The 23,859-nt window shown below is 41.8% G+C and overlaps 3 protein-coding genes across 6 annotated transcripts; 1 reads left to right on the top strand and 2 right to left on the bottom strand.

Moving 5' to 3' along the window:
• Positions 1–51: 51 nt before the first annotated feature.
• On the bottom strand, positions 52–11,344 carry LOC114878746 (DNA excision repair protein ERCC-5). 4 transcript variants are annotated; one of them, XM_046288934.1, is made up of 9 exons: positions 11,276–11,344; positions 4,165–4,269; positions 3,885–4,060; positions 3,254–3,685; positions 2,968–3,184; positions 1,544–2,895; positions 1,253–1,466; positions 939–1,175; positions 52–874 (listed from the first exon to the last, which is right to left on the bottom strand). In XM_046288934.1, the coding sequence occupies exons 2-9, from the start codon at positions 4,250–4,252 to the stop codon at positions 228–230; spliced, it is 3,363 nt and encodes a 1,120-aa protein (XP_046144890.1). In that variant the 5' UTR covers positions 4,253–4,269; positions 11,276–11,344; the 3' UTR covers positions 52–227. The 4 variants fall into 4 exon arrangements, with proteins under 4 accessions (XP_046144890.1, XP_029048721.2, XP_046144889.1 ...); XM_029192888.2 differs by lacking the exon at positions 11,276–11,344 and adding an exon at positions 4,554–5,156; XM_046288933.1 differs by lacking the exon at positions 11,276–11,344 and adding an exon at positions 4,343–4,517.
• Positions 5,884–10,566, top strand: LOC114878748 (suppressor of hairless protein). The gene is made up of 2 exons (XM_029192891.2): positions 5,884–6,321; positions 7,420–10,566. The coding sequence occupies exon 2, from the start codon at positions 7,526–7,528 to the stop codon at positions 9,044–9,046; it is 1,521 nt and encodes a 506-aa protein (XP_029048724.1). The 5' UTR covers positions 5,884–6,321; positions 7,420–7,525; the 3' UTR covers positions 9,047–10,566.
• On the bottom strand, positions 10,657–23,725 carry LOC114878745 (myosin-VIIa). The gene is made up of 22 exons (XM_029192887.2): positions 23,608–23,725; positions 23,213–23,526; positions 21,231–21,277; positions 19,277–19,390; positions 18,968–19,114; positions 18,693–18,877; positions 18,453–18,574; positions 18,105–18,361; positions 17,867–18,032; positions 17,671–17,801; positions 14,348–17,500; positions 14,027–14,271; positions 13,539–13,899; positions 13,346–13,464; positions 12,880–13,276; positions 12,638–12,820; positions 12,366–12,567; positions 12,165–12,293; positions 12,004–12,100; positions 11,831–11,928; positions 11,581–11,750; positions 10,657–11,493 (listed from the first exon to the last, which is right to left on the bottom strand). Exons 3-22 carry the CDS (start codon positions 21,246–21,248, stop codon positions 11,287–11,289), a joined length of 6,501 nt encoding a protein of 2,166 aa, XP_029048720.1. The 5' UTR covers positions 21,249–21,277; positions 23,213–23,526; positions 23,608–23,725; the 3' UTR covers positions 10,657–11,286.
• Between the last annotated feature and the right edge of the window lie 134 nt (positions 23,726–23,859).

The raw sequence follows: 23,859 nt of genomic DNA, 5'->3' as shown, positions 1-23,859 counted from the left end.
ATTATTTCGTGTATTTAACTTTTTAATAAATATTTCTAGAAAAGGAAACAGTTATAAAAAAAAATAATGTATTTAAAACAAGAGATCTATAAATAAATGTAATACTTTGAGTATACTTCATACCGCTGCTTGATCTTTACACGTTTGTATTAACATACTCATCAAATGTCATCGATACGAGAATCTGATGGCTAATTTTTATCGTGTATAATATTATATTAAATGATTTACGAACTATCACTTTCAGAAAGTTCAGCTTCCTTTTTCACTTTTCTTACGCAACGTTTTATCTTTTTGGTTTTGTATAATCCTTGTTTTGATTTTCTAAGTACTTCGATCGCGTGTAATTTTTTCTTCAAAGCATTCGCCTTATCCTTTTCTCTTTGCGGTATATATTCTTCGACATTTTTATCGTTGTTAACTGCAACGTGACTAATCTCAGGTTTATTGGAATCATCGTCACATGGTTCGCTCCTCTTTTTCTTTCGACTTTCATTCAAAGCTTTCAACTTCCGTTTCGGGGCTTCTTGTCGAGTATCCTCTGTAGTTTCCGGCTTTTCTGGATTCTCTGGGTTCTCTGCGTTGTTTAATTTTTGCACAGCTTTCTGTACTCGTTTACTCAGAGTCATCTCAATCGACTGTGGAACGGTTTGCAATTTGAAATACATGTCTATTAATTTTTGAGTTTTCTTTTCTTCTAATCTTTTCAAAACCGGTGTCATAATTGCATTGAATTTGCTTTTGTCCCAAGCAAATTTTCTTTTCGTATAGTCGTATAACAGTACCATGTTAGGTTTACCCCAAGTGAAACATTCTTTCGAATCGTCTATTTTTGGGAAAAGATATGCCTGTACCACAGCCTGGCTCGGAAATCCTATGTAGAAAATAATAATAAATCGTACGTGAATATGTATAACGATAAAACAATTGCCACATACCTTTATGAATTTTTAAGTTTTGCAGTTTGTTTCGTAAACCCGCTTTCCCGGGAGCTGCGACTTTACCAGTTTCCACCCACGAACAGAAGTCTGTTAAACCCTGCAATAGGTCGTCACCTCCTGATGGAAACGCTGCTAATACTTCTAAGGCAGTAACAGGTCCAATGCCGCTTAAACCTGTAGTATAATCGCTACCGACTAAAAGCGCAAGTCGTATCATTTCGTTTCGGGTCAATTCTAGAAGACAACATAATTATTCATTAACTGAAACTTTCGAATACCTTCTGCGTTTAACAGAAAGACATTTAACTTACTAAAATGATGCTGTATGTCGCCTGAACAAAACTGAAGGACTTTTTTATTATTATTGAAAAAATTTTTATAAACGCACTGTCCTCCAAATAGCCAAATATCCGAATCGTCTGTGATTGTACCATCGGTGAGCTGGATTTGTTCCAAGTATGCGCATTGTGCCTCTGCTTCCATAGGCGCCACAATGTATGGTATTCCAAATAATCGTAACAATTCCTATTAGATGAATGATTGTTATCATATTTCATTGGAAAAGCATGGTACTTATTTGGAATTATATGATTTAAACGTACCTGAGCTTCGGTCCGTATGCGATCAGAAATGTCGATTCCCTGCCTCTCTAATTTACCGATATTTGCCATTAATTCAGTTTGCTCATCCTCTAGACGTCCCTTTAAGGATAATAAGTCGTCTTCGTTCAAAGGTATAGGGCTTGTTTTCTCTGTTACATTGGTTAGTACAGATTCATCTGTATTATCTTGCGCACTATCCGTTTTAAACTCACTTGTATGTTCCATATCATTTGTCTCCTCTATTTGATTTTTTTCTAATTGTACATTTACATTTGTACCATTAGTATCATTTTTCATGGGTTGTACATCGACATCATTCATTTTTGTGATATCGGGCAACTGTTTGTCTTTATTTTGGTCTTCCATTGAATTCAAGGTTGTTTCTCGTTCGTTGAACAATTTGTTCCTCGATTTTTCAAGTATTTTGTTAAATAATAATTCTTGCGAATCTATTTTCGTATTCGGTTCACTGTTTGGCGTCTCAAATATATCAGCAAACATATCATTTTCGATTTTTTCATCGGATTTAAATTGTATTTCAATCCCTCCGGGTGAAGTGCTTTTATTAATACTAGTATCCATGTCTGACACTGATTTATCATCTATCTCTATAAAATCATCCGTATCTGAATCCGTAGAATTAATTATAGTTACTTCTATTGACTTAACTTCGGATTTATTTGCAATATTTGATATCATCACTGATGGAAGGTTGATATTCATTTCTGTGTTTGAATTAGATAATTCTGTACTCGGTGTATCAAGTGATTTTACAATCTCTGTAGAATCATGTTTTGCATTCTCTTCTTTATCTTCGGTTATCGAGGTTAAACATTGCATATTTAATAAATTATCTTTTTTCTCCAAGTCTACTATTGCAAATGCATTAGTACATTTTTTATGATTGTCCTGTTTATTCTGTTCAAGAAGATGAAGAATTTGTTTTTCCGGTAATCCACTATACTCTAACATGTACGTCAAAGCAGGATTCGCAACATTTTTACCAAAATATTTTTTCGGTAATGGTCGCGATTCGTTCAAATCTACTTCCGATTCCGTATTGCTGGTCGTTTCCATCGTTATTTCAATATCGTTGTCCCATTCATCGCTAAGTTCGTATTCATTCATATCATCACAAATTGATACAGTTTTACTACAACTAGCTACAACTTCATCGATTTTGTTAGCATTACTTGTATCGATCTTATCTATATTATTTGTATTGATTTTACCCGTGTCATTCGTATCGCTTTGATCCGTACTATTTGTATCAATTTTATCCGTGTTACTTGTATCGCTCTCATCATTTGAATTAACATCATTGGTATTGTTTTTAATATACGCATTTTTATCTGAAACGTGAAAAGTATGAAGATAAAAAACAATCGATTGAAATATGAAAACTAATAAGATCTATAACATACCACTGATATAAATTAGTCTAGTTGTACTGTCCGAAGCAACACGATAAGTACAGTTCTGACCAGTAGTATTTATACCCTGTTCTTTTAATAATTTATCTAATTCGTCCAATGTAAGTGTTTTCCCACCCATTTCCTTTTCTGCAGATTCTAAACTTTGTTGGACTAATCGACGTTTCAACAAACGTTTCATTTGATAACCAGAAAATTCGTGTGATTCCTGAATGGAAAGATGTTTTAAGAAAAGAACAAAGTAAACGTTTATTTAAAATTGAAAGTGTACAAGTACCTCGGGCATTTCGTGCAATCTACCCCATGAATTTTGCTTCCTAGTTTCCTTGAGATCGGTCAGGATTTCATAGCGCATATCGGCAGGTAAAGCCTTGAATTCGGCACTGCTCACATCCACGTTATGAATGTTTCCGATCCATTTTGTTTGTTTACGAGGACTCAGCTCAACAGACGAATCGGAATCGTAATCATCGCTAAGACTTAATTGTGTTTTACTGGTGCTTGGTTCGTCTGGTAATTTGAAGATATCATCCTCAGGTTGCTTATTTTGCAAGTTTATAACTATTTCAGAAGGGCCAATTGTACTATCTTCACTCCCTGGATTGAGAACGGTTTTCACAGCAGAATGCTTTATCAAATTATTTATTAATTCTGTCCTCATCTGTTGGGCTTTATTCTTGGCCATAGATTTCTGCTTCCTGCGTAAAGCCTGTGAACACAAAAGAATAAGAGTCTATTTTCTCACTACCCGGTTCCCACAGCAAACTAATTACATACAGACAATATTATAATCAAGATAAAAGTACAGTTTCATTAATACATGCACGCACAATGTATATACCAACTATGTTTTAGAAAGTTAAATTCAATAAAATTTATTAATTGCATCAAATTAAAGATATACTTACAATTGTGTCCTTTTTGAGCATTGGCACACCTCCATCAAATACAAAAACTGGTTTGATTCTGTAATACAAGAGTTTGCATATTCTATAGAATAAACCAATTAGATGTGCATTAGGTTTAGGATTACCAAAACGGTCCTGATATCCCTGTAATACTTGATGTATCCATATTGATATATCTACAAATATACAGAAGTATGTTATTCCAATGAATGTAAGTTAAATACAAGCTACCATATGTAAGTTTATCAACTTGAATAAATATATAAATATTTAAATATACCAATAGCTAACACTTTTCCTTCAAGTGTTTCCAAAGGAACCTGCTTTCCTGTTTTATCAAGTAAACGCCATAGACCGTAAACACCCATTGTGCCAGGTGAAAAATCTGTAAAGAAATAATATAATTAGCAAAATAAGCATGTATCACACTAGCTAATATAATGTAATACAGTGCATACTCTGTCCTTAACTTAAAATAACTGTATATTAACAACGAGATATGTTTGTAATCATTTATAACCTAAATACTCAATTAGTATAACAGAAGGGAAAAAGAAATTTCAATACATTGACATTTATATAAAAGTAACGTTATTTGTACTTATGTTGCGCATATTAATATTACACGTCGTTAAATCGTTTGACTTTTATAGATTATTAAATATGTACCTCACTGTATACGTTTTCACCCAACCAGACATCGCACCGCACTGATCAGCTGATTACAAAAACAATACACTTGTATGCGCGCTTTTGACATTTCCATCTACTATTTGAAAAAACTAAAAATTGTAAAATAAAAAGATAAAAATAAGTTTGTAATTTATTTCATCAGATTTTGTAAACGTTATTGACGATATTTCGCTTTTATTAAAGTGCATTCAAATCAGTCCTATAAAATGACACATTTATTTATATTGAAAGGGTTGATTATTTTTTTATTATTGTTCCTATAACATACGTAACTGCACCGATTTGTTAATTATTTGCGCGAATAATATTAAATTACAATAAAACTTGTTCGTATAAACGTCATGAAAACATAATAAAATTATCAACATTATAATAGACTTTTAATAAATTACGGAATAAGAATGTATATAATTGTTTTCAAAAAATTCACGGTGTACATAATATGTATTTCTGAAACTACTGTCCATCGGTTTATTTAAATAAAATTATATTTGCAATAGAGTAAAAACTAAGCTGATAGAACGTTAATTTGCCTAACCACATATTCGTCCTATATTACGCAGTATCAAGCTGTGGACGTTCATGTGCTCGTACACAAATACAGAACGTAATGCGTATAAAATACATTTCTCTGTTCACATATATTCTGTATGCATGTATGCACACGTTCATAAGCACGATGTATACATATATCGTATCGTCATCATCAGAGAAGTGAAGTGAGGTAGAGGCCACCCACTCTTTCCCACAGCAGGTTTTTCCCACGCCCCCCAGGGTAACCCCAACATCCTTTTGCGGCAGCAATTCCAGGGCACCTACGGGGCAGAGGGGAATAGCTCACATCAGGTGGGGAACAAGAGGGGAAACTGGAGGCGCTTGGGTCGACCGGGCCATTGTACAACAGTAAAACAATAGAATCTGCAGCTCAGTAACGTAGCTATCTAAAGCACTTAAACATTGATTAACATTTCTGACCAACTAACAATTGGTATTCAAATCTTCTAGAGAAATTAAAATTAATATAATTTTTACGGGCGTTCGGTAATGTAAATTGTAATTTTATAAAAATTTTGTAGTGACTCGTAACAAGTGAACATACATTCTTCGTTTCTAAACACTTTCATAGTATTTTGAATATTTAAATGTATAACCGGTTTATATTTATCATTTATCAAGAGAAAGAATAGTTAAATGTATAGAAACAAAGTGTGAGAACCATTTGGTTTTCAAGGACCTTACTATAGTCCATAGGTACGCTCCTGTTACAGCCACTTACGCGGTAGTAATAACTCTACGTTGTCGTTTCGAACTTAGTTACTCGGCGAATACCGCCGAAGAAGGTTGGGTGTTTTTCGGTCAGTTTCTTCAAACAAGTGTTCGTGATTTGTTGTTAAGATTGGCAGTGAAGAAATTAAAAAAGTTTTGGAAATAAAGAAACAACAGCATAGATTTTACGATTCCGCTTACAGTTAATTCTAAACAGTGTTTCCGAATACTCTGGTTCGATGTTAGATTTAAAGTAGCGCGCGCGGTCAAATAATGTCTAAGGGTTGGTAAGACTGTTCGGAAAATTCGGAAAGTGAACAGGTGTTTTTTGAATGGATTAGGGAGAATAGTCGACGAGGACGCAGAAGGATTTACGAATGGTGAACGATCGACGAACGGTGCAATATTTGTGAATAATCGACAATTTAGAAAATGCATTGGGATTTATGTTTTAATTCGAGCTATTATAAAAAATGAGGTGAGCACCGAAAACGTAACCTGTTTTTCTTCGCTCCAACTTTCCCTGTATTAAAAAAGATAAATAAACGATTTTCATCCAAAGGATTGCATAAACCTTTTATTTATAAAACGTTTATGAACCACTTTTTATATCGGAAAGGATATAAAAGAAAAATATCATATTCAATTTCTGTTATTAAAGTTTTTATATAAAGTGAACTCATTGTTTTTAGTAGATCTCTTTTGGTAAAAAAAAAATTGTTTGTGTTTTATTATAATATTCCAATTGATATAAAATAGAAGAGGAATGTATAATTTTGATCATGTAATGATTGTAAAACTTAAAACAGTCTTATTTATGTACTAATGTTAATTTAAGTTCAACAGCAGTGTAAAACATGAAGTCTAGTTTGTTGATTTCATATGGAGATATATGTTTCTGTTACTATTCATGATACATTAAATTGAGTTACAAGTACATATAACTTGTGACAGCCAATTGGCAATGTAAACTTTATCAGGAAGTATAAGTTTCTTTCACTTCCTGGATTATTGTTCTAATTTATATGTAACTATGTTGTATAAACATTGAATGATGTATTTTAATTGCTGGAAATGGTATATAGAATATTAAAGAATCAAGATCATTGCAAAAAAAATATATATAATAATGCATAAAATTAATCAAAGAATACCTTTATACTTGCAAGTACATAGATACAATTGCACAGACACAATGAACAAGGGTGATTTAATTCATGCAGGAAAAATGAGCTCAGCTTGGTTCCCACAGCATATATGTGTGTTTCCTCTTTCCTGTGCTAAGACTAGCAATTCTTGGTAACTTGTTTAAAGAAAGATGCCTTACGTTAATTACATCTTAGATCGTGAAAAACAGAAATCTTTCTCACGCTAAAGTCTTCGACAAGCAGTGTTGTATGTTTCTGTGCCTGTTTCAATCTACATAGTTAATAATGCAGCTTTGTTTTCTATTATACCATCCTGATGTTATATTGTATTTTTTATTTTTACTTCTCCAAAGTATATTCTATTAATAAGTATTAATGCAATTATTTGGTACCGTGTATTATAAGTTTCACGTTGAAATTTATTTCAGGTAAATTGGCACAAGCAATTATGACATGCATAGATGACAAGGATAGCATGCGGCCAACCTAGCATCTTTGTTATACCATAAGAGAGAATAGAACCGGAGGTTAAATATGCCACACCAGTTTGGTTTGCCTACAATGGCACATGGAATGCAATCTCCTCCGTCGCCGACCTCAGTGATGTCGGTTTACCCTCGGTATGGATCCGGTGTCTACAGACCGGATCATCAAGATCAAAGGTTGACACGCGAAGCAATGGAGCGTTATTTGCGCGACAGAAGCGACATGGTTATCGTAATTCTTCATGCTAAGGTTGCACAAAAATCGTACGGTAACGAGAAACGATTCTTTTGCCCTCCACCTTGTATCTACTTGTTCGGGGATGGTTGGAGAATGCGTCAAGAACAGATGCTACGCGAGGGTGAGAGCGAACAGTCCGCGCAACTTTGCGCGTTTATCGGAATCGGTAACTCGGACCAAGATATGCAACAGTTAGATCTCAACAATGGCAAACAGTATTGCGCAGCAAAGACATTGTACATTTCGGATTCGGACAAAAGGAAACACTTTATGCTATCGGTGAAAATGTTCTACGGTAGCGGTCACGATATCGGCGTGTTTCATAGTAAAAGAATCAAAGTGATCTCGAAACCTTCGAAAAAGAAGCAATCGCTGAAGAACGCCGATTTGTGTATAGCGAGCGGAACGAAGGTCGCACTGTTCAATCGATTGCGATCCCAAACAGTGAGCACGCGTTACCTCCACGTGGAAAACGGTAATTTTCATGCGAGTTCCACGCAGTGGGGCGCGTTCACGATACATCTGTTGGACGACAACGAGAGCGAATCGGAAGAGTTTCAAGTGCGAGACGGTTACGTCCACTACGGGAGCACGGTGAAACTGGTATGTTCCGTGACTGGAATGGCGCTTCCGCGTTTGGTAATTCGTAAAGTGGACAAACAGATGGCCAGTTTAGAGGCGGACGATCCTGTATCGCAGTTGCACAAATGCGCATTTTACATGAAGGACACGGATCACATGTACCTTTGTTTATCCCAGGAACGTATAATACAGTTCCAAGCTACACCGTGTCCAAAAGAGGCGAACAAAGAGATGATAAACGACGGTGCTTGCTGGACGATAATCAGTACCGATAAGGCGGAATACCAATTTTTCGAGGGTATGGGACCGGTAAGATCGCCGGTCACACCGGTGCCGCTTGTTCACAGTTTGCACCTGAACGGCGGCGGCGACGTGGCGATGCTCGAATTGACCGGGGACAATTTTACCCCGAATCTACAAGTGTGGTTCGGTGACGTCGAGGCAGAGACAATGTACAGATGTCAAGAGAGCATGCTTTGCGTGGTACCCGACATATCTCAATTCAGAGGCGAATGGTTGTGGGTACGGCAACCGACTCAGGTACCCGTCTCGTTGGTACGCAACGACGGTATCATTTACGCGACCGGCTTGACGTTTACCTACACCCCTGAACCTGGCCCACGACCACACTGTCCGCCCGCGGACGAGATCATGAGAGCGCCGCGTACCATGCACAATCAAGCGAGCATGCCGCCAGCGATCGCGGACGTACCTTGGAACACGCATCAACCACCCCAGTCGGGTCTCTGATATTTCCTAGACAATTACAGTGTGCATCACCAAAGTTTACGACCTAGTGAGACGAACGCTGTTTCGAACGTTATTCATCCACCGAACGATATTTCGATTACCGTGGATAACGAGTCGATCGGCGACGATACCAGCTCAACGACCTACGCGACAAAGAACGCGTTACTTCGAGCCGAGAGCGCGGCAACAACGTTAGACAATACGAAGACGTAGCGATTTTCGTTACGTCGCAAACCCTTTCGCGAAACATAGCCCGCCGCGGATATGTAATGTACAATGTGCCGTGTATCATTTCCCTATGTTTATAACTACGTAGGTTCCTAGCTTTAAGCGTTGATACAGAGCGTTACACAGGGATTAGAATTTATAGCGATCTTAGAATTAAGAGCTTTGTACGAATGTGAATAGGTAATTATCTGACGGAACGGGGGGGATAGTTCTATTCCAGCGTGTTCTGCGAACCATCTGAATTTACGGCAATTTAGTCCGTGGCAATTGCATATCGATCGCTGAAAGTGATTGTGTTATCGAGGAAACACTATTTGATTTACATTTTACACGTTTATAAAGCTCTATGATCGAGAGAGAGAGGGAGAGAGTTCTGCGATTAAGTATCCGTTTCGTTTGTCGTGAAACGTATCCCGATACCGATTCGAGACACTAGGGAGAATCAGAATCCATATTTTCGTTTCAGTACCGAACTACTCGGGCTCTAAGTTTATTTTCGAGGTGCACCGCAACCTCGTGCACGCGTTGATGTAAATTTCATATGATAATCGCGTTTGCGTAATAACACGCAAAGTTACATGTAATCTCAGAGAGAGACGTTTGCACTAGTTTTGCAAAATTATCTGCATGACATAGGAATAATTCTAGTTTTTAACCGGGGGGAAGAAACGAGTCGCGTCTTAAGGTCCTATCGAAAATTACCTGCGCTATCTCGATTAATTTATCGCCTTATTCGGGTGTATCACGGTCTTTTTTCTTTCTTCTCTTTTTTTTTACCGATCATTATTTATTTCTATACGATATATTTTATTTTTACCGGCGACACATCTCGGATTTTTAGCTTTTTTTTAACCCTAGACAAATATCACGTTACGCACGCTTTTTATTAATCCCGCTCTACCTGTCGGCATGGTGGTTTCTCGAAATTCGCGGTACCGTTTGCAATCCCGACCATGCGCTTCGAAAGGTACAATAAAGGTATCGATGCATTTCGGATGGGTGAGACACAAAGATGAACCAACGTATATATACGTTTTTATGTCTCTCTATGTTTTACAATAAATTTGAAAGATTTCTATAATATAAAGCCTTTTGCTTTACGACCTGCACACGTTACTTCCAGATCCCGAAATCTCGTTAAACGAAAAGGTAGAAAATTAATCGGTTAAAAGCGATTCGTTTCTTAACTTCTCGACTACCGTCGAATCGGTACAGATTTTTCTTTTTTTTTTTTGCCAGATACCATCGAATATAATTATCTGCAACAGGAAACGAGATAGGATCGCTTTGGGAATTGTCTTCCCAAAGAGATCCATTGTAAACGAGGAATGTCGGTCTATGTATACCATGGGAATTTACCCACGATTAAAATTTGCACCGAGTACCTGAAGAATACGATTATCTTTATTCACAGTAATAAACTGCGGATTATTAATAATTACATCCTTACATGTATCAGTGGACGGATAATCGATGAATAATCACTGCTATTCGTTACGTCGGAACATTATTTTTGAGCATAAGTTTTCGTACATATATGTATATAAATATATATGTAATCTAATTAATTTTCCGAAGAATTTTTCATCGATATTGAATATTATTTTGACCACACACGTAGCCTTAATTGCACGCAACTTCGTCTTTGTCCGATAGAATATATTTGAAGGTGAACTTCTTTAATTGTATCTCCTACATATTAAAATAATACTTTACAAAACTACATGAAAATCTTATTTGTAAATAAATCATATACAATTTCTTTTTTTCTTTCAGCTAATTACTTGGATACACGCGAATTTTGCGACTTTCCTCGTGTGTCCTATTCGGAATGAGTAATATATTTCTGTATAAAACATTTTTTATCACATCGCGTAGAAATTTATCGAGAAAAAAAATAAAAAATAAATGATTGGTATTCAAGTGAATTTTCAACGAATTACGTTTTAAACGTAACACGTAAAATTGCCAAATTATCATTTAATGATTTTGTTCTACTACCTTGTACGTGTTTACTTGATTCGTATTGTACGTTGTTTGTTCATATTCGTGAGCATTAAAGAGATGTAAGAAGTTAAGAGGTCATCCATTTTGTAACCCAGCGATGTTTCGCACAATAATTTCGAACCACGCACTAAATTTCCGATCGTCATATGGAAGTAAGTGTTTCCTGACGACCAGTTTGAGATTCTGGTGAAAGGATGCGTTATTAGTATATCCTGAAAAAAAAAAACAAAGGCAATCGTGTGAACATTTTTCTAGTTTCACCTCATGGTTAAATATAACTAAAAAATCTGATTACTTACCTTCGTTTGCGGGTGTATGAGACTTACACCGTGTTTGTTTATCGCGATCAACAATAATTCTGGATAATTTGGCTCCGTACTCTGTTTGACTTCGAAAAACGCTGAACCGAATGTTGGCCATCGATAAACGATTTTCAAGAACGTTATTTTTGCGTCCTCGGGGCTCATTCCTACGAATTTAATTTCTTGATTTGCCGTTTGATATTATATTTTCTCTTCACCTTTAAATACAATTAAAATAATGGCTCACCAGCATCTTGATTGTAGGCTGCTATTATCGATCTCTTCCAATCGTTGGCACTTTGTACCTTTACCAAATCGCCTGGTATAAGTTCCCTTAACATTTGCCTGTAATCGTTCAAGTTAAATCAATGTTTTATTACCTGTTTCACGAACGAAAGTATTTCGACGTGTCTCACTTACGGAATCGCTTGAAGTTCTTGTTTGTTTTCACCGAAACGAACTCTGTACACTAACGCCGCTAATCTCGAAGCTTCTTCCTTCGTACATTTATGATATCCTATAGGTGAAATTGAACAAACAATGGATTAAGACGGCAGCGAAATTGGGGAAACTGTCTGTACCTCTCAATAATTTAGGAAGCTCTTGATGGAAGTGGAAAATAAGATCAGCATTTCTATCCTTCCCAGGCACGGTGTTGGTCCACAGTTTCTTCATGAAGAACACTTGATACGTGAATTGAGGTGATACGCCTGTATGTAAACCGACGATATTACACGATTGATTAACAAGGGTTCGTCAACGAGAAAGAATGGAAAACGTACCGTCGCGAGATGGCCGAGCTTTCCTGATCCAATCCGTCAAATGTCGTACGAAATCGAAGAAGAAATCGCCTTCCGGAACCGAGATTACTTTATCGGCAATTTTCACGAATAAACTAAACCCTTCCGCGGACCGTAGGTTGAGTCTTTGCGCGATGTTTTGACAAAAATCTTTCGCTCTTGTCGATGAATCCACTTCGAATGCCTGTGTACAATGAAAATCGTTGAATAATTGTTCTTTCAACGAACAGAATGAAAAAAAAAATACTACACACTTCATCAGTGTCATCGGGGAAATACACTTTGTGGAATATTTGAGTTGTTTTGTGCTGGATAGCCTCTACTTCCACTTGGTGCGGTGGATACTTCCGTTGACCGTTGCGCAGAGTTTTCTGTAGCCTTTGTAGAGAATCCTGCGATATGGGATGTCGTCTCGTGCGCAAAAACAACGTCAATTCCTGATAACGATACGATTCATGTATCTATAAACATCGTGAACGTAAAAATATTGATATACCTTTAGAAGACTTTGGCTACAAGTGAAGAGACCAGTGGCAAGCCACATCAATTCCCATCCGCGTTCTTCGCTAAGTCGGTTTCGATTGTCGGTGAGCTGTTTCATGATCTGACAATAAATTTCGTCCCGAAGAATTTCGTTCTTCAATGGACCATCGAAAATAAGATCGGTATATTCGTTACCGATACGCGGTCTCTTCGTCGGCAGGTCTCCCATGTACTTTAAGATGGCATTAAAAGCGAAACACGCTTCTTCGGCTAATTCCTCTTTGGATATCAGCTTTTTTAAAAGTGGTTGTTTTATCGGATCCCTGGAATGATGCCACAATTCGTCGGTGTGCCCTCGTCTCGCCGTTGTCAGAGTCAACGCTTTCGACATTGTTCTCTTCGGCGGTGTTCTACGGGAGAAAAATGATCTTTCGTTATTTGGTTGCCCTTGGCAAAGATTCGTCGAGCAGAGGATGTACCGGAAATGGTCGATGGCGTATTCTAAGAGAGTATGAGGCTTGTCGCGAGATTCTACTCCGTTCACTTGTTGAGGGTACAATTTGCGGCCGTTCTCCGTTCCTTCGATGCTGAACAAGGACTGAAAGCAAAATTGATCCGTTCATTCGTTCGATCTCGATCGGTAATGCACGAATATCGTGAAGATTGTATTACCAATATATCGTTTGGTGGTTTCGTTAAGGAGGGCAACACGTAAACAGTCTCGGCTGGAAAATCGCCCTTTTCGCCGGTCCTTTCGCAGGTACCGACGCACCATCCGGAGTTGAGGACAGTCTCACCGGTGCTCTCGTCTTCCAAAGTAATGAGGTCCCCTTTCAGGAAGCTGAGGAACGAGGAACCTTCGCCGGGTGCTTTGTAATCTTGCAAAGCGATCACGTATTTGCTACGTTTCTTTAGACCCTCTAAAAAGTAGACCACCAGATCGCGGATGTCCTCGGCATTTGGGCTCTGAAACGTGAACTCTTCTCCTCGCACCGTCGACAAGTTGAACGTCTGCGTGAACATTTTGTTCGTTCTGGAAACAACGATACGAAGAAACCGTTCAAACCAGTGAAGAAAAGGAGGTGGCGGAGAACTAGAAAGGTGTAGATAAAAAGAGAGAAAGTGCCTCTTACCGTTCGATTAAGAAAAACTCTACTTACTTTTGACTAGATACGGTAGTGATTTCGGGAAAGGACAATTCCAGAAGCACCTGTTCCTGATCGTCAACGACGTACACACCGGTCCAATTCACCGCTATGATAACGTCGTTTTTCGGCAGATTGGGCCCCGAATTTCTGTAAGCTTCGTAGAAGCGAGAAAACAGCAAGGGCCACTTGAATTTTGCGTAGCCAACGATGTCCTCCTTCACTCGTAACGCGGGCACTTTTTCTTTCAAGTAGTAACTCTGGAAAAATAGAACACGTTAAATAACACGTTTGGAAAGTGAACGATAAGTATGGCAAGTATGGCTATTCGGTCACCTTTTTGTACGCCTGCAAAACGAGGTGCCCCCATCTGTCGATCGCCTTGTCGATGCCTGTTAGGCAATAGTCCGGGATATAATTGGGCAAAAGGGTGTACAGCCTCTCGACGTTCATGTCGGTGTGATATTCGATGTAATACTGTTGCGCGGCAATCATCGCCAGATCTTCCTCTTTGTCGCAACGATATTCACCGAATTTCACACCTCTGACCACCTGCTGATAGATTAAATTAGTGGCGACCTGGTCTTCGGTCGGCTCGTGCCACGGTGCGAATATCTCTTTTCGGAAGAACAATCTCCACGGTGCATTTCGCTCCTGAGCACCCTGTTCCTTCGCGTATTGCTCGCATTGAGAGATCGCGTCCATCACGTGATCCCCGCCACTGCCCAGCGAGGAGACCTTATCGAACAACGCGATGTAAAGGGAGAAGCCGAATTGATCGCGAAGAGATATCTTGTCGGACAGCTGATTGCACAGTTCTCTGGCGGTGGTCGCGGAATCGGCGAGCAGCGTTTTAGTATTTCCGTCCATGAAAGTAATCGGTAGCATGATGGGTTTCTTCGACTTGGTGGCTTGCAACTCGAGCCAACTGGGCGGCTGATTCCGAGTGCCGTTGTTGAACGTCCTCTTCAACCTGTCCTCGCAATACGGCGCGTAACCCGGTGGTCCCTCCCTGATGAAAGCGCGCAAATAATTAACAAACTTTTCCGAAGGTGCGAAACATCCGACACAGAGCGATAGGAGGATCCAGCCACGAGCGTGCGACGACTTGGAGGGATTGTTGGTCAGTTGCTTGCATATCTGACAGTATATCTCGTCCCTCAGTTCCGCCCGCAGTATCCCGTGGCCGATGATGAAGTGCAACTTCTCGAGATTAGACGTGGGCCTCGCTTCGAGCCAAGACTGATAGCTGTCCGCCGTGTACTCGTCTTCCTGCAACTTCCGTCTGACGTCCTCTCCTAATTTGTTCTTTCGTTTCAACGTCAACGAGACCAGCTTGTGCCTAATCGATCGAGGCTTCTGTCTGAGGAAGGTTTCCGGATCCATCCCCATCATCTGCGCCTCCTGAAACTCTTTGCTTCGTATGAAATTACGACCGAGAGTGGCTGTTACCTTCGACATGACCGACGTCGTGTCCCTGTCCATCGTGTGGAATCTCGGCTCCGGTAAATCGCCCGTGAAACGAAGGATGGTGATCCATAATGCTTGCGCGGCCAGCTGATCACCTTGCGTGTGCAATGGCAGCAGGGGGTGTTTCAAAGGCTTTCTCGAATACTGATGCGTGATGTTCCCTTGGAAATAGGTTGCCGCGAATTTCTGGAACTTAAACTCCGATAAATCCTCCTCGTCTTCCGATGCCGTTTGAACGGGACTGATGATCTCCTGTTGATCCGCTTTTGGCGCGGGTAGATCGTTGAACACGGAAGTTTCTCTAGCGGGGGTTGGAGCTTCGCTGCTGGAATCCGGCAGAAAGTCGAACATCGCCTCGACTAATTTGCTATCGTCCACCGGTTCGTCCTGTTTCTTCGCCGCGTCGTTGATCAGATTCTTCTTAATTTCCATTCTGCGCCGATCCTCCAGTTCCATTTCTATCTCCTTCCTCTCTAATTCCTGCATTCGTTCCCTGTAATTCTGTTCAGCGATCTCTTTCGCCCTCTTGTTACCCTGGTCCTTCAATTCCCGTTCCTCCTTCTTTCGAAGTCTCAACGCCTCGATGTGTAACCGATACTCGTACTTGATTTTCTTGTACCGTCTTTGGGCGATCAATCTTCTAACGTGAGCCTGTATCTTCACGATGGCCCACAGTTTCTTCTGATACATCTTACGCACCAAGTAACCTCTCGCTCGCGCCTGAAGGGCTACGATGTGCCCCCTAAGGTGTCTGAATCTGTGCGAGAGTACCCGCGACCTGATGAGTGCCTGCAGTCGCATGTAACCTATACGCATACGCTTGTATCGTTGTCGTTGCGCGTAACCTCTCCAGTACTTCTGAACGATCGTCGCGGCTGCCCTCATGCGAAGGAACCTCCTCCTGTACACCCAGCCGCGTATGTTCCGTTGCAATATCAGAATCTTTCGCGTTAAAACGCGATCGCGTTCCTGTTCCAGGAACAAGTCGTGGGCATCCTTGAGGAATACCTTCGTATGCCCTAGCTGGTAGTCCGACTTTCCCAATACTATGTGACAAATCTTCGCGGTGACTGCGCGACAGTCTACTTTATGCGCCGGAGGAATGCCAGCTATAAGAAACCGATATCTGTCGACGAACTCCGGAAACGAATGTCTGATGGGATAACCGGCTCTACGGATTCGAATCGTCTCCATCATTCCGGAGTATCTCAATTGTCTACAACACAGACCTCTGTCGAACATCATCGGTTTCTTAAACTCGTTCGGTTTGATGCATCTGATGAAGAACGGCTGACAACTGCACAACGTTCTCATCAACGAGTCCAATGATTTTTTGAACTGAGTCGACAAAGTGGGCGCTCTTTTCCTTGTCTCCGAACCCATCCCTATGTCCTCCACAAAACACGTCTGAAGGAACTTGTTCGACGTTATGTGAATTAATTGCAAGAGATCGGCGCTGAAGGTGTCTCGGTTCTTCTCGAGGAAACTCCTGGTGTCGTAAAACACCACCCCAGCGAAATGATTCAACCCGAAAGACGTATTGATGTCCGATTTTGGTTTCAAGTAATTCCGATGGCTGCCGTGAGTTTTGTGTATCTTTGCCAGCATCGTTTGATCCGTCCCCTTGGGAAACTTTGATTCCTCGTCGATCAGAGCCATTATGTTTAATTGTTTAATGGCTATCAAGTCCAACGCGTCCTGATTGTCGACGAACTCGATGTGCTGCCAATTGATACCCTCGTGATTGTACTCCTCTTGCTCCAACTTGAAAATGTGTTGCACGAAAAACTGCTGGAGGTTCTCGTTCGCGTAGTTTATACAGAACTGTTCGAAGCTGTTGTGGTTGAAATTTTCAAAGCCGAATATATCTAGTACACCTATGGCGCTTCTTGACGTGTTCTTAGGCCTGTAAATCGCCTCGTTGATCTTCTTCACGATGTGCACGAACAATCGTCCGTAGATTCCTTTAACGAAAGCGTCTCTGATGTCCACCGACTGCTCCCTGGATAACGTGGAGACCTGCACACGCGTTACGATTGCCACATCAGAACGACACCGTCTGTTACAACGTGTAATAGCTGCGTACACATTTCTTACTCGATCTTGTTACTCACAGTCTTGTTGGCTAGATCGCAGTAACAAACGTGTACGCAGCTTTAGATTCGTAACGCGAGTAATTCGTTACTTACGACTGTCTCACCGTGAGCGAATATCGTTTTTCGAGTGAGCGCATCTATCAACGACTGAACGGGTACGCCCAATAGATGCGCCACCCTTTGCACGTTTGTCTGTTCCGGTATTTCTGTAGCATCCAGGTTGTCTAGACAAGTAGAGAGATTACAAGTAGAGATTAAAATCGTAGAAACGAAACGTCGTACAACTTACCAACGACCGTGGCTCTGTACTTGACGTTTCCCATGTGCAACAAAGCAGCCAGTAACTTTAAAATCTCCCATATTTCCGAATCGGAAAATAACAAAACCTTCATGGCTGATCTTATATCGGCAAATTCCGCGGCATCGTCGCGGCCTTCGCACGTGATGCTACCACCCTAATAAACGGAATGATTAACCACCTTGCTGATTCGTTTCGCATCCGCTTTTCTCAACATTCACACGTTTACCCCTGTTAAGTACTTGTAGGAAGACGCATCGTCCAGTTCCAGTTTTTGCTTCTCCTCCCTCGAGAGACCAGCCAGCATGCAATAAAATATATGGTAGTTTCTCTCGTCCAAACTTTGCGATACAATTCGCGATTTTTCCAGGAGGTATTGCTCGATCTTGGCTCCTTCTATAACCCCTTGATCGTTAAAATGAATGTCAATGTATTTTCCGAATCGGGATGAATTGTCGTTTCGTACCGTCTTGGCATTACCGAACGCTAAAACAACAACGAAAAAGAATAATATTCAACTATTATCACCTTTCCAACAAAATAGTCGCTCTCTCTTTTCGATTCTAAAACAGTTTACCTTCCAATATGGGATTCGCTTCCAAAATTTGCTGTTCGATCCAAGAATGTTTGCCGCTGATCGCTGCCAAATATTGCAAAATTAATTTCGTACTTTCCGTTTTGCCGGCTCCGCTTTCGCCGCTAACAATAAGACACAAAGATTCGTGAATATGACAAGGGTAACAGGCATCAAGATATCGAAAGACAGCCGTCGGAGAGATATTTTCACGAGAAGAAAGAAGAAAACGTCGACCAATACCTGATCACTATGCACTGGTCTTGACCATATCTGTTCATGTGCGCGTAACTGTTGTCCCCGATGGCGAATATGTGCGGCGGTAATTCTCCGATTTTACGATCCTTGTACAGTTTGATTTGCTCGGCGGTATAAATAGGCAGTATCTGATACGGATTAACAGCGACTAGAATGGAACCCGTGTAGGTCTGCGTGACAGAAAAAAAAGGGATACATAGTACAGAGTTCGATGATCGATAAAGTTTCCTTTAGTCTTTGCTGACGAAACGATCGCTTACATATATGAGATTCTCGTTGTAACGAATCAACAAATTCCTTAGAATGCCCGCTTCATGGAGGTCTCCTAAGCTGATCATATCCTCGACACCTTGCACAGAAGTGGCGTGCATCGCCTTTATTCGTCTCTCCGGAGTCAGCCATTGTTCCTGAAAAATTTCAATCGCACCTTTGAAACAGGTTTTTCAGTTTTCAGTCGCCTCCCGGCATTTCTCTCGACTTTTTCTTCATCGCGCACCGAGATACGCGAATCCTTCTCGACGAATCGAGACGGTTTCGAGACTGATGGTGAAAAAGTAGGCAACGATTACCTTGTTATCGTCGTCTTTCACTTGGATGCGTCTGCCCTCCGCGGAAATAACTCGTGCTCCGATCGCAACGTCGAATTCTCGTCCTGAGATTGGCTCGATCCATATGTAATCTCCCTGAAACGGAATCGTTATCATTGCGCTTGTACGTAATTCTCGATCCCTAACATTGTAATTCGCACCTTGGGCGTTCTCATGAGATAACCGATAGCGGACATTGCCGAATATCTCGCGGGTAGTTTCCCCGTTTTTCGCGCGTATCGATTTCCTTCGAACGGACGGTAAGGACGATCGACTTTCTATCGGACGTTAGCCCTGGTACAAGTTGCCGTTTGCCGCGATCGCGTCTTCTCGCCGGTAAGCTGTCGTCCACGGCAGCCGATAATCGCGTTAGCCGAGCGAACCAGTATTACTCCGGCTTCCGGCAAGGTATTACGCGGAACGCAACGCGATACGCGTTAAGATCTGGCTGGACGGCTCGTGATCGCGATGCTTGAAACGAAACGGCAAAAAAAATCATTCCTCCCTCGGTTATGTTCGAACGAGTCGACGGCTGCCAAAGATCGTTTCGATCGTTTCGATCGTTTCCATCGGCAAGAGGTCAAGGTGCGCCGAAACTCCCACGAAACCCTCTTAACGATCGTACGTGTCTCTCGGAATATTCTCAAACCGTTTTCTTTCCAACCGGCTAATTAGAAATGATGAAAGGAAAAGGTCGTTCCTACGCTCCGGTACCGCTTAAGGGAGCCAAGTTTCTTAAATAGGAACAACAATAGACGGTTTTTATTCGCGAGAACGTAATGTAACCTCTTGCACCGGATCCTTAGATCGGTCGAAAGAAAGTTTGAGAACCTCTAGCCTAGCTCGGTTCTACGGATACGTGTACACACGAACGCGCAGACTGTGCCTGATATTCGTATACGTTCCGATTGTTCACCACTCCGGAACATCGGAAGAGCTCGTCCGCTCGTTACGAGCCGAGAACCGAGCCTCCGTTCGATTTCGAGTTTCTTTTGCCGTTCGGTTTTACTTTCGGTCGTTTCTTTATTTTTATTAACCGACCTCGAAAAAGGTGGAGGAGGTCAGGATTCGATCGGTAGATTTATTTCATTTTTATGCATCTTCACCGATTACTTCGGGACGGATGGAGGAGAATTAAAAGTTTTCTTCTACTAGGAAGATCCTAGTTCAGGGTCATAGGGTACCGATTGAAAATCGTGAGCGTTTTCTAACGCCTGCTCGGTTCGGGCACGCGAGTGCACGCCGGCCAGGAGAAGAATAGAATACGATCGAGGGTACAAACGCGTGTCCGGTAAAACGATTCACGTCCCGTTATACGACGGCTGGTTCGCTCGCGCGAAATGCTAAGGCGCGTTGTACAGGGCATCCGCGAACTGATGAAGGACCGTTAACTATGCCTAATTAACCGACCATTCGTCTAGATACGCGTATCGTCTTCTTTCCTGCCCCCTTTACCGCGAAATATCGACAGGACGAGTGCATCGAGATAATCGTTTAAAAAAGAGTTCCCAGAGAAGAGAGACGCGCGGCCTTTCGAGTCGTAAGAACTCTATCCCGCCTTAGGCGCATTCCAGCTTTATCGAGGCATCAAGCCACGAACGCGTCGAAGGTGGAAAGCGATCTCTTCGATCCAAGCGTCGATTTTTCAAAACTGTCCACGTGAAAATCGATGGAAAGATGGAAAATCTCGCGAGACGCTGAAGACGTTGAGAGAGTTCGTCTCTCGGACGTGACTTTTCATGCGGAGAAAGAATCCGTGGACGGTCGTCTTCGTCAATTTCACTTGTCACAGATTCCTACTGACCGTCTTCGAAGAAAACGGCGAGGAAAGAAAGCGGTGATATATAGCGTGGACGAAGGCGCGAGGCTCCGCCCGGATGACCGCGTGTGAACGCGTGTCGCGAAACGATCGGATCGTTTCCGCGAGGATACTCACCCGCGTGACGATGACCATCTCTCAAGTCGTGGTTGTCGGCACTCCGCCTGAAAGGAAACAAAGCTTTTTCACTCTTCTTTGCGCGTCGAGTTACGTAGACGATGATCTAATTAAGGCAACCTTCATCTACATTCAGGCAGACTTTGCCCGGCCGGCCGGGCAGCGCCCGTGCCATTTTTCCCCATAATCCACTGTCGATACCTTGGGGAAGTTCTCGGGGAAAAAAGGCACAGGCAGACTTTGCCCGGGCCATTTTTCCCCATAATCCACTGTCGATACCTTGGGGAAGTTCTCGGGGAAAAAAGGCACAGGCAGACTTTGCCCGGGCCATTTTTCCCCATAATCCACCGTCGATACCTTGGGGAAATTCACGGGGAAATCTCGGGGAAAAATCATTCCGACCGGCGACGATGATGTCCGACCGATCACCGTTAAAGTGGAAGCAGCACAAGCATAAACCTGTTCGCAAAAGTGGGTTAGGCAGTTTCTGCTGCTACCACATATTCGTACATGAGAATTCTTCTCTCTACCAACATGTGCCTATCAATTTCGGGACCGTACAGTTTACCGTTTACCAAGTCGAATCGAACAAATTGAAATCGAGAGAAGTCGAATGAATTTCCGATTGTTCTAAACCCGAGAAGCGCATCGAAATTGCTGTTTACGCGTCACTGGGATCGATTTCGTTCGCTAAAAGTCCGGCGTCCATTCGAATTATGTTCGCACGAGTAAACTCATCGATCGGCGAAGCGCATCGCGTCCATCAATTTTCTCTTCTTTCGCGATTGATCGATGACAGACTCGTCGGAGGATCGATGAGATCGAAATTACCATAGAGCCTTGGGAAATTATATCGTTTCTCTCCGATGCAAAATCGAGATCGATTGATTCTGAACTGATCTGCTGCTGGGATGGATTTTTGAAAAGAAAAGTAGCACGGAGACTCGATCTTTATTCTTGAACTTGAAAAACGGAATGCGGTTCGGTATCTTTACTGGTCGACTTTGAAAATATCGAGAACGAAGAACGGTGAGCGATCGCACCGCGTGCGGGAGACTTTAACGGCTGATCGAACGACGACGCGTGACCGTGCGCGCTCGTTTTCCTCCGATTCTAATTGACATCTCTACCGATCTGACTGTTTTCTAAGAAATATGACAATAATATATCTAAGATGACTCCCCGTTTACTCGGTCCGTTGATTCGAGCCTTTTGCTCCTTACGTCACGTTCGCTTTCCACGTGTGCATCTTCGCTCTATTCCACTCTCGTTCTTTCCTTCTCGAATCGACTCGATCCGGTTCGTCGTGACGCAATTTCTATTCGGATCGAGGGAAAAAATCGAGAAGAAAAAAACGCTATTGAAGTTGAAAAGATTTAATGCATCGCGTAGTGTCGCGAAACGTTTCCCGCGAGAGAATACGCGCAGCTTCGAAGCGTTACCGATAGAGGGAAAACCGATCCGGTTGATCGGCGAAAACTCAGACGTCTCTGGTACGAGATCGTTTAGTAAACACTGCAGAATTTTGCAGAGAACAAGATGCAAGTTTTATATCTGAAAGTTACGCTTATCTCCTCCGCTTATTATCACGATACGCGTACGCGAAATCCAAAATTATATGAAACAGTCATCGGTCTGTAATCTCCTCGGGCTACCTTTGTATCTACGCTGCGTTACACCTGTACGCTTTACGATTAATGATCATTACCGCGGAAACCATTGAAAGAAAGAAAAATATATGATAACTTTGTTGGTAATTACAGGCGTCGATATTAATTGCGGTAATAAAAGAATCGTCTCTATCGGATAATGCATCCGTTCGATCTACAAGGAGGAAGGACGCGGTTCCGGAGTCGACGTCAGGATTCTTTCGAACGAAATATATACGCGTTTAGCTGACAAAGAAATCCTTTATCCTCGATCATAGAGAATTTCAATGAACGAATGTCGATTGCCTGGCAAACGAAGAAATTTAAACGTACCTTGTGCGAGTAACGAGAAACACGACGAAAGCGGCTACACGATGTCGGCACACTCCATTAAGAGGCACTGCACTGCACTTCGGACGCGACGTAAAGCGCGCTTTTCATGTCCGACGTGACTAGAGATGATCGTCGGAGCTTGGCGCTTGGCAGAAGCGGCGAACGTGGAAAGAGGAAAAGATCGTGTACCGTGTTAGGAAATGGGACACGAAAAGCAACAGTAGTCGTTACGGAGAATGGGCCACGGTGACCGGCACATTAACGCGTCCACTCGGGGAGCTTCGGTTCGAATCGGGCGTGCCAGGTGGAAGTAACTGGAAGAGGTGGAAAAACTACCTTGAGTTAGGCCACGATCGGCTTCGACTTCGTCTGCACCCCACCAAAGCTCATACTACCTTGACAACGATTCGAGCCAGGCCACCGAATCGTCTTTTTGACGGCCCTCTCTCTGTCTTTGCCTCTCCTTTTGAAGACCCCTAAATCTTCTTTAATTCTGTGTCTTGTTTCGATCGTGACGTCATTCCTCGTAATGCACGTACAACCTGTTGCGATTCGATGCCATCTATGTTACCTTTTCTCGTTCTCCAGGGGTTCTACTATTACCGACCGAGATTTGCTCTGCAGTACCTACCGCGATTGGCGCGAAA

The sequence above is a fragment of the Osmia bicornis genome, chromosome 15 (assembly GCF_907164935.1).
Source record: "Osmia bicornis bicornis chromosome 15, iOsmBic2.1, whole genome shotgun sequence".
In the NCBI taxonomy this organism is placed as follows: Eukaryota; Metazoa; Arthropoda; class Insecta; order Hymenoptera; family Megachilidae; genus Osmia; species Osmia bicornis.
This window is presented reverse-complemented; position numbering and strand designations above follow the sequence as displayed.